The following is a 9,059-nucleotide window of genomic DNA, read 5'->3' on the forward strand; positions in this document are numbered from 1 at the left end:
CGCCGCTCGTTCCCCCGCCCCGCCGGCCAACGTCACCGCCGGCCCCGCTTCCCCCGCCGCCACGGCCCGCTCAGCATCGCGGCCCCCGTGCCCTGCCCTGCCCTGTCCTGTCCTGCCGCGGCCCCGTCACCGCGTCCCCCGTGCCCACCCCCGGTCCCTCCTGGCTCCCCAGGCGCTGCCGGGCGCATGGCGGCGGGGGCGGGCGGCGCGGCCCTGGGGCGGGCGGCGCTGGCGGCGCCGCTGGTGCTGCTCTACTACGGCTTCTCCATCGGCATCACCTTCTACAACAAGTGGCTGATGAAGGTGCGGGGTGGCGGGGCGGTGCGGGGCGGCGGCGGCGGGAGGGCGGCGGCGGTGACAGCGGCTGTCGGTCCCGCAGAGCTTCCCGTTCCCGCTGCTGGTCACGCTGCTGCACCTGCTGCTCATCTTCGCTCTCGCGGCGCTCGCCCGCGCCCTGGAGCGCTGCCGCTCCGGGCGGCCGCGGGCAGCGCTGCCCTGGGCCGACTGCCTCCGCCGGGCCGCCCCCGCAGGTACGGCCGGGCACGGGAGAGGGGCGGCGGAGCGGGAGCGGGACACAGGACTGGGGCACGACAATATATGAAAGATGTTGGAGAGCATCCAGAGGAGAGCCACGAGGATGGTGATGGAGTGGAGGGGAAGCCTTGTGAGGAGCGGCTGAGGTCACTTAGGTGTGTTCGGTATGGAGAAGTGGAGACTTAGGGGAAACCTTATTGTGGTCTTCAGCATCCTCACGAGAGGAAGCAGAGGGGCAGGCACTGATCTCCTCTTCATTCTCATAACCAGTGACAGGATACAAGAAAACATAAAGGTGAATCAGGGGAGGTTTAGGTTGGATATTAGGGAAAGGTTTTCACCCAGAAGGTGGTTGAGCACTAGAACAGGCTCCCCCAGGGGAGTGGTCATGGCACCAAGACTGACTGAGTCCAAGACTTATTTGGACTACACTCTCAGGCACAGGGTGGGATTCTTGGGGTGTCCTGTGCAGGGCCAGGAGTTGGACTCAGTAATCCTGGTGGGTCCCTTCCAACTCAGCATATTCAGTGACTCTGTGAGAATGCTCAGAGGTGCCTGTGGCACTCTGGCTGCTTCCAGAGCCCTTTGCCCTTTGCCTAGGGTGGTTGGGGCCAATCCCCTGGGACAGGGTGAGTTGTGGGCTCCAGCCATTGCTCCGGCCCCTGTGTTTCCCTACCAGGTGTAGGGCAGGTGTAGATGCTACCTGAAGGTTCAGCCTGAGACATGCCACCTTCACTGCTCATCACAGAGATGTATAAGGATAGGGAGAGGCCACACAGAATGGATCTTTCTGAAGGAGTCACCTGCACAGAACCTTCTGCAGTGCCTTGATGAGTTGTGTCTGCAAGTAACATTTTCTCTTCAACGCTGGTATCAAGCCGTGTGTTGCATCTTTCTCAGGGTGGAGCTTGGTAGAGAATTCATCATTCATGGCACACAGAACTATCTGAGACCAAGAAGTGAAGCTCCTGCTTGGAGCACAGAACTGTAACTACTTCTGCAGTTCTTTGGCTGTGTTATATTGGCTCCCACAGAACAGCATCTGGTCTATGATCTCTGGCAAGGTTTGCAGTACCTTACATAATGTGCCCCATGGTTTCTTGAAAAAAGCTTTCTCCACATCTGCAGCAATTTGACCTTTCAGCATGGCCTGCCCTTGGATCAGTAACACTGTTTCCTGTGGTAGGAAACGTAGACAGAAGGGAGAATAGACTGTACCAAAAGCTGCACCAGGGTTAAAGTTGTGTGCAGATAATTGTTGCTTTTTCAGGTTTCTTGCAGTGGCCATCAGACTTACAAGTTATCATGTTCTGACACAGTCAAGAAAGACTTTATGCAAATCTGCAATCACTTTCAGTCACAGGGAGGGCAAAAGTTATTTCTGGCTTTTTTGTAATGCATGTTGAGCGAGTGCAATGCTGAGCCCAACGTGAGTCACAGGGAACAGGACAGAAACATGAAGAGCTGAGAATATCTGAGTTATGTTGGTTCTGAAGAACCAACTTGAGGAAAGCTTATTTTTTTCCCTGGGTCTGCTCTGCTGTCTGTGGCCATGAAGCAGGGTTTTGTGGTGGGTTTGTTTCATGTCACAGGGTTTGGTTAATTTCAGGACTTTTTCATTGATTCTTTAGCTCTGTCAACTTCCTTGGATATTGGGCTGAGTAACTGGAGCTTCCTGTATGTCACTGTCTCCCTGTGAGTACAAACACCTCGTTCCCAGGGAGCCTCTGGTGGGGTTTGGAGAGTGCTTTGCCAGGGTCTGTTCCTTGGACAGGTGTTTGGTTAGTGGGGTCAGCATGCAGGGTCTGTGATAGCTTGCTGGTGGCAGTGTAGGAATGGGTGATGGTTCCTAATAGTGCTTTGATGGGAAGAGCTACTTTGAAGGAGTCTGACAGTGTATTTTGGTCCTTACAGCTACACGATGACCAAATCCTCTGCCATTCTCTTCATCCTGCTTTTTTCACTGCTCTTCAAGCTGGAGGAAATGGTAAGAGTCCCACACAATGCTTTAGGGAGGGAGGTCAGACCCAGGGAAACAGGCAGTGCATGCACAAGAAACATGTGAGCAGAGGAATGATGCACTTATGTGGGTGAATCTGGAAGGAAGGGAGATGCCTGTCCCTGTTGTGTTTGCTCTCCTGCAGAGGGTGACGTTGCTGCTGGTGGTTCTGCTCATTGCTGGGGGACTCTTCATGTTCACCTACAAGTCCACACAGTTCAATGCACAGGGGTTTGTGCTGGTGCTCTGTGCCTCTTTCCTGGGGGGCATTCGCTGGACTCTCACACAGATCCTGATGCAGAAGGCTGAACTGGGTATGTGGGGTGCCAGAAGGGGGTGGTGGTGCTGGTGACAGGGAGGGGAATAAGGGGAATAAGAATTGCTGCAGAAACAAAACATCTCATGGGAGGTGTTTGAAACCTTGGGCACAGAATATCTTTAGGTGGGTAATGAAGGTGGCTGGGTGTCTTCAGCAGCACAGGTGTGGGCATCACGAATAAGGTGTATGTCTAGGAATGGTGCTAATAAAAGCTCTGGGACCTTTGTTATTCCCTGGCATGTTGCTGCCTGCTCTGTTATTGATTCTCCTCTTTCAGGTCTCCAGAATCCCATTGATATCATGTTTCACCTGCAGCCGCTCATGTTCCTGGGGCTCCTCCCACTGTTTGCGGTGTTTGAGGGTGCGTGAGTTCATTAGAGAAAGCAGGGAGAGCTTTGTAAAGTGGTTGGGAGATTGCTTAGCAGTTTGTTGTTGGAGATAATTCACTTAGATAACAACTCTGCAAAGTAGTTAGAGACCTGGATTTACCTTATGTTGGCAGAACGTTAAAGAGTGCATAGGAGTAGTAGCCTGCCACACTTGTGGAAGTAAGGGCTGGGAAGAACTGGCTCCACATCCTCCTCATACTGGAATGTGAGCAGCCCACCCCATCAGTCTTATTAAGAGGAATCCTGGGAGCTGGGAATGGTATTCTGCTACTCATTGTCTTCTTCCTAGGCCTTCCTTTGTCCATATCAGAGAAGCTCTTCCATTTCCATGAAGCAGGAATGCTGTTCTCTCTAGTAGGGAAGCTGTTCTTGGGTGGAATTCTTGCCTTTGGTCTAGGCTTTTCTGAGTTCCTCTTGGTTTCCAGAACATCTAGCCTCACCCTTTCCATTGCTGGCATTTTTAAGGTAAGGCATGATTCCTGTGAATAAGGTGAAGGCAAGTACTGAGTCATCCCTGTTGGGCTTTATGTGCTGGGAGCTTGCTTAGATACTTAGAAATTTTTGCTTGTTATTTTTTTTCTCCTTGCACAGGAGCTTGATTCTTTACCTTGCAGTGAAGTCTCTTGGTCCCTGACAGCAAAGGGCCAGAGACTAGTGGCTGTTCTATAAAAAATACCATTAATGATCAAAGTTTATTGGAATGTGGGCTAGACTTAAACCCAGTGCCCTTGTGAAGAGCAGATGGTGTGGAAGAGAGGAGGGCAAGCTCTTGCATCAGACCTGCATATGACCAAACCACTGGCTTGAGCTATCTCTGTAGCCTAGTTTGGCACATCCTCCCCAGAGGAGTGCAGCACACATACTTTTGAGCTGAACTGTGATATATGAAATCTCTCTGATCCAGAAGTTGAAGAATTCCTCTGTAACTGAGCTGTGCAGTCAGATGACTTAAAATCCCACATCCTGGTTTGACAGGTTGTTTGTTTCTAGAAACTGTTTTTAGAACTCTGCGCGCATGAAAGAATGTGCTGATAGAAATTTAGCAGCCTGACATCTTGATCTAGGCTTCAGCTGAAAAATGTATCATGCATATCTCCTCAGGTCCTGCCCTGCCACTTGTAATTTTTTTTTATTTCCACAGGAAATCTGCATTTTATTCCTGGCCACACATTTACTGGGAGACCGCCTCAGTCTCTTGAACTGGCTGGGCTTTGCTGTCTGCCTGTTGGGAATCTCCCTCCACATTGTTCTCAAAGCCATGAATTCCAAAGGTGATTGTTTTAAATCCCTTTCTCTTTCTCTGTAAGCTTTCTCATTGCTTCACTAGGAGCTGTGTCTGGTTCCAGCACCTTGGCAGCACTAGGTTTGGTGGGAATCCAGCAGGTTTGTCACTAAATGGGCTGTGTGCATGCAGGTGACAAAGCACTGGAGCCACACAAAGAGGCCAGCTCTGACCCTGACCTGCAGCTGCTGCTGCGCCACCCCGAGCAGGCTGAGGAAGAGGAGGAGGTTGTTGAAACCCCACAGCAGCACTGACTGAACATGAAGCACAAAGCCACCTGCTCTGTTCTTACCTAACCTGCCTGACAGCTATCCAGGAGGAAGGTCCAGAAGTCTCTGTGACCTCCCAAAGCAGAGCCAGGGCCCCGTGAGAGAATTCTGCTGCTTTGCTACAGTGTGGATCTGTAGATGCTGCACAAGAAAAGGCAACATCCCTTCCACAGGAGCTTGGAAGACAAGCCCTGGTTCAGTGGGTGTAGAATGGCCAGGTGAGACAGGGAAAAGCTGTAAAAAGTCCATCAGGGGATCCTGAAGGCTGTTTACTGAGAATGTAGACCATGAGCTGTAGAATGAACATGGAAATGTCTGGACTGCAGGCTGAGTGGTTCAGGGATGATTTTACTGCTGTTTAGGTTTTGACTTCAAAGGGAGAAGGTAGATACACCTTCCCCTTTTTTTTTATGTTTCTGCAAGTTCGGAACTCCCATCCTGGTGGGATCACATGACTGAATAAATCCCTGGAGTTGTCCCAGCAAGGACCTTTTGTGCCTGGGGACCTCCATGTTCTGTGTGCATAGTAAGGAGAGAATTAAATGCTGGTATTTGGGACCAGTTGAAAATGATGAACATTTCCAGATGATGTAGGTTGGAGTGAAGACAGGGATGCAAGAGTACTTCTGGTGCTACAGGCCAAGAGGAGAATGAGCAGTGTCACAGGAGATCTAACTTGAGCAATAAGCTTATGAGCAAGTATGTGTGGTTTTGAGGGGGGGATTTTTTGTTTTTTAAATAAACTCTTTTTCTGATTTGCTTTTGTCTGTACATTCTGTACCTATGCTTCATCAAGCAGACGTCATTTGTCTTCTCAGCTCCTTTCCTTTTAGTCCTCCACTGACCTTGCTACTGCATATCCATAAGGCCTGGCACACAAAACACTTGCCCAGCTATCACCGATCTCTAGAATTAGGGAGATGTTCTGCAGCCTCTCATATTTATGCCAGCCAAGAGAACTTACTGACTGCTCTGCCTTAATGCACCATATCCTAAGAGAACTTCTAGCAGTGTGGCTTTTTGTAAGAATCTTATCTCTTTGCCCAATTTGATTGGATAAAGTAGTGCTGCAGTCCAGGAAGGGGGAATAGCAGGATTTAAGATGTCATTTTCCTTGCTGCTAAGCCTCAAGTGGTGTTGGGCAGGTGGCTGGTTTTTTGCATGGCAGAATTTCCACATCTTTCAAAGTTTTGTTCAGTGCTAGCTTTTGTAGTTTTTAGAGTAGAAATACCTTGACAGAGTTTCCCAAAGGGATAACAGTACAGTCTTTCTCCTGGCAGGAGCTGGGTATTAAAGTGAACTTCTCATATTCTGTTTGAGAGCCTGAGCCATTTTGACTAAACAGTTCTTTTGTTATCTTGCTTCTTAGTTTTCAGATATGAAGTCTTTCTTGATGACTTTAATCAAGAGCATGTCCTGTAAAAAACTGGTTCTGAAGAAAGTTTTAGTTATTAGTGATCATCTTTGATCACGTTCTGGTAACTGGCTTCACAGCAGACAGCAGGTGGTGCAGCTTCCTCATGTAAAGCTGCTGAACCAGCACGTCCACACAGCCTGGCAGACCAAGGGATTCTGTGCATCAAGGAGAATGTCTGGAGCTGAGAATGACTTGCTCTGGCCCTAGCTGTACTTCCCAATAACTGGGGATGCTTCCAGCAGGATTCACCCTGTTTGCCCTGCCAATAGCTATGAGCTCCAAGCCCCAAATACTCTGTGCTTGATGTGGGGCAGTGGCACTTCTGCCCATGAACTGGGTTCAACAGTGTCACAGCTGCTCCTTCATTTCACTTTCCACTCTCCTACAGCTGAACCTTGGGAAGTCTGCTATGTAACTCCCAGACTGAGATTTCATGTCCCTGTAAATCCAAGGTAAAGGCAAATTCATTCTCAGGCCAGGATTTGCACCAGATATGGTGCTTGAAGATGAAATCCAATTGTGCTTGCTTGTGAACCATGTAGTCTGTTGCTTCCAGCCTTGTTTCCTTTTAAAGTCAGAGGTGATGCCCCTCAACTCCAGCTCTATCTTGGAGCTCCTGGAACATGGCAGAGTTGTGGGCAAGCTTGGGAGGGGTGGGGTGGGACTGTGCTGGTGTAGGGCAGTGCAGCAGAGTGTTAAAGCAGCACCACAGCTCTGCTGAACACTGTCCATCGTGCTTGAACGGGCACTAATATTTAATGAAAGGAGAAAGAACCTTTGCCCACCCTCTCATATAAGAAAAAACCCTACTGTGCATTGAAAATGCTGGAAATGGAAAAAGGCACAAAGATGAAGGACTTGGAGGAGGGAGCCAGGAGTGCTGCAGCAATGGCACAAAATAAATGAGAATGCACAATCCTGTAGTGAGTGTTGAAGTACAGACTGTAGGCATGGAGAAGACTGGAGTCTATTGAGGAGGCAGGATGGAGGCATGGACAGGATGGTATTGGAAGCTGGGAGTGCCAGTAAATCCTGTTTGCCTCTGGAAATAGCCCTGTGTGGCTTTGCAGTGCCTTGGCCAGAGGTAGCCAAGGCCTCTTGGTGCTGCTGAAGCTGTTTGAGGCTTGGATTGAGGCAGTGGGCTTGGGGTGGGAAACCTGGGAGCCCCCAGCCGTGTGTGCAGGCACAGAGCTTTGTCTCCTGCCTTTAGGAGGTCTCTTGGTGCCACAGTGTGGTCCCTGTGGCTGTCTGACAGGAGTGGTGCAGCTCACTGCTTGTGCAGACCATTTTCTGACAAGCCCCAAGCCAGGGGCCACTTTAGGGGACAGGGGAAGCAGCTTTCAGCACAGACAAACATTGTGTGGCACAGTTTGGCTCTGCCCCCTTCCTCAGAGGAAGTGTGTGAAGGCTGAATGTCCTGCAAGAGCTCTGGAGCAGGGCAGTGCCAGGGCCACGTGTGCTGCAGCAGCACAGGAGGATGAGCCCTGCTGTGGGGAGGGCTCAGGGCTGTGTTTGTGCTGCCCAGGCTGCCCTGCCTGTGCCAGCCCCTCACCACCACAGCCACCCTGGCAAGGGAGGGCTGCCACTGAATATTGATGGTGTTTGAACTCATTAAGCAGCGGAAGCAAAGCTGAATGAGTCTCAGAAGTGCTGCACTCCTTCCTCAAACTCTGTTCCTGCCTGTAAGACCAGGTGTTTACATGTGTGATGATTCTGCCTCCCCACACATCCCCCTGGGAGACCTCTTTATTTGAAGAACAGATGCTTGGCTTCCTGCTAAAATTTCAGTACCGTAAACATCCTGAGGGCAAGGAGAAAGTGTCCCTGCAGACCCCCCTGCACTCCTCTGGTCCTGTGCCCAGCAAACAAGGTCTCTAACACCAGTGGGCTTGCTGTGGGGAGGCAAGCCTGTCTCCAAAACACACAGGAGTGGCAAGGCAGAGCAGCAACGTGGGGCCTGGTGCCAGCAGTAGGGATGCCTCAGGATGTGCTTCGTTTCTCATTGCAGCTGAATATCTCTGTAGGATTAATTACATGGTTTGTGGTTGGTGCCTTGTGAGGTGGGGAAGGGGGAGCTCAGGGTGTAGATGGGAGGAATGCTGGTTACTGCCAGCCTGGGGCTTTAAAGGGCTCACATTCTTCTGCAGTCTCTGCAGTGGTAAATAACTGCCTCTGACTCTGGTACCCCTGCTGCTGCACTGAGGCTCTCTTGGTTTTTCTCCTTGCTGGGGTATGCAGATTTTGATGTTCACAGCCATGGATCTCCGCAGGATTTTTCAGGGAATTCCACTTTCCTTTGTCCTCTTGCCATCATTGGCACAGTACATCTGCATCAGCCTCCTTCCTCACAGCCACATCACCCCCAGGAAGGCAAAGAAGAGCAGAGAGGTGGGGGAAAGGCAACTGGGCAAGAGAAGTGTAGAGATGGCAAAGAATATGAATGGTTGGAGATCACCATCACAGCACAGTTCAGGTTGGAAAGGACATTGGGGGTCATCTTGCCCGAGCTCTTGCTCAAGCAGAGCCAGCCAGAGCTGCTGCCCAGGAGTGTGTCCTGATGGCTTTGAGTATCTCCAAAGATGGACACTCCACAACCTTTCTGAGCACCCTGTGCCAGTGTTCATCCACCCTCAGGGAAAAAAGTGGCTCCTGGTGTTCAGGGGGAACCTCCTGTTTCAGTCTGTGCCCATTGCCTCTGTCTCTGGGCACCACTGAACAGAGCCTGGCTCCATTCATTTTCCACCCTTCCATCAGGTATTTATTAACATTGACAGATTTTCCCCCAAGCCTTCTCCAGGCTCAGCAGTCCCAGTTCTGTCAGCCTTTCCCCAGATGTGAGGGGCTCCCAAG

General features: G+C 50.7%; 1 protein-coding gene across 1 annotated transcript; it reads left to right on the forward strand.

The window, feature by feature from the left end:
• On the forward strand, positions 1-5,547 carry SLC35C2 (solute carrier family 35 member C2). Its single transcript, XM_036395450.2, has 9 exons — positions 1-303; positions 380-530; positions 2,166-2,229; positions 2,449-2,521; positions 2,679-2,847; positions 3,130-3,213; positions 3,531-3,706; positions 4,383-4,512; positions 4,656-5,547. Exons 1-9 carry the CDS (start codon positions 187-189, stop codon positions 4,775-4,777), a joined length of 1,086 nt encoding a protein of 361 aa, XP_036251343.1. The 5' UTR covers positions 1-186; the 3' UTR covers positions 4,778-5,547.
• Positions 5,548-9,059: the final 3,512 nt, after the last annotated feature.

This window comes from Molothrus ater, chromosome 17 (assembly GCF_012460135.2).
Source record: "Molothrus ater isolate BHLD 08-10-18 breed brown headed cowbird chromosome 17, BPBGC_Mater_1.1, whole genome shotgun sequence".
Classification (NCBI taxonomy): domain Eukaryota; kingdom Metazoa; phylum Chordata; class Aves; order Passeriformes; family Icteridae; genus Molothrus; species Molothrus ater.

Coding starts and splice junctions, on each gene's coding strand:
- SLC35C2 (XM_036395450.2), top strand. CDS start 187: ATGGCGGCGGGGGCGGGCGGCGCGGCCCTGGGGCGGGCGGCGCTGGCG. Junction 2,522..2,678: donor TCTTCAAGCTGGAGGAAATG/GTAAGAGTCCCA, acceptor GCTCTCCTGCAG/AGGGTGACGTTGCTGCTGGT. Junction 3,707..4,382: donor CCATTGCTGGCATTTTTAAG/GTAAGGCATGAT, acceptor TTATTTCCACAG/GAAATCTGCATTTTATTCCT.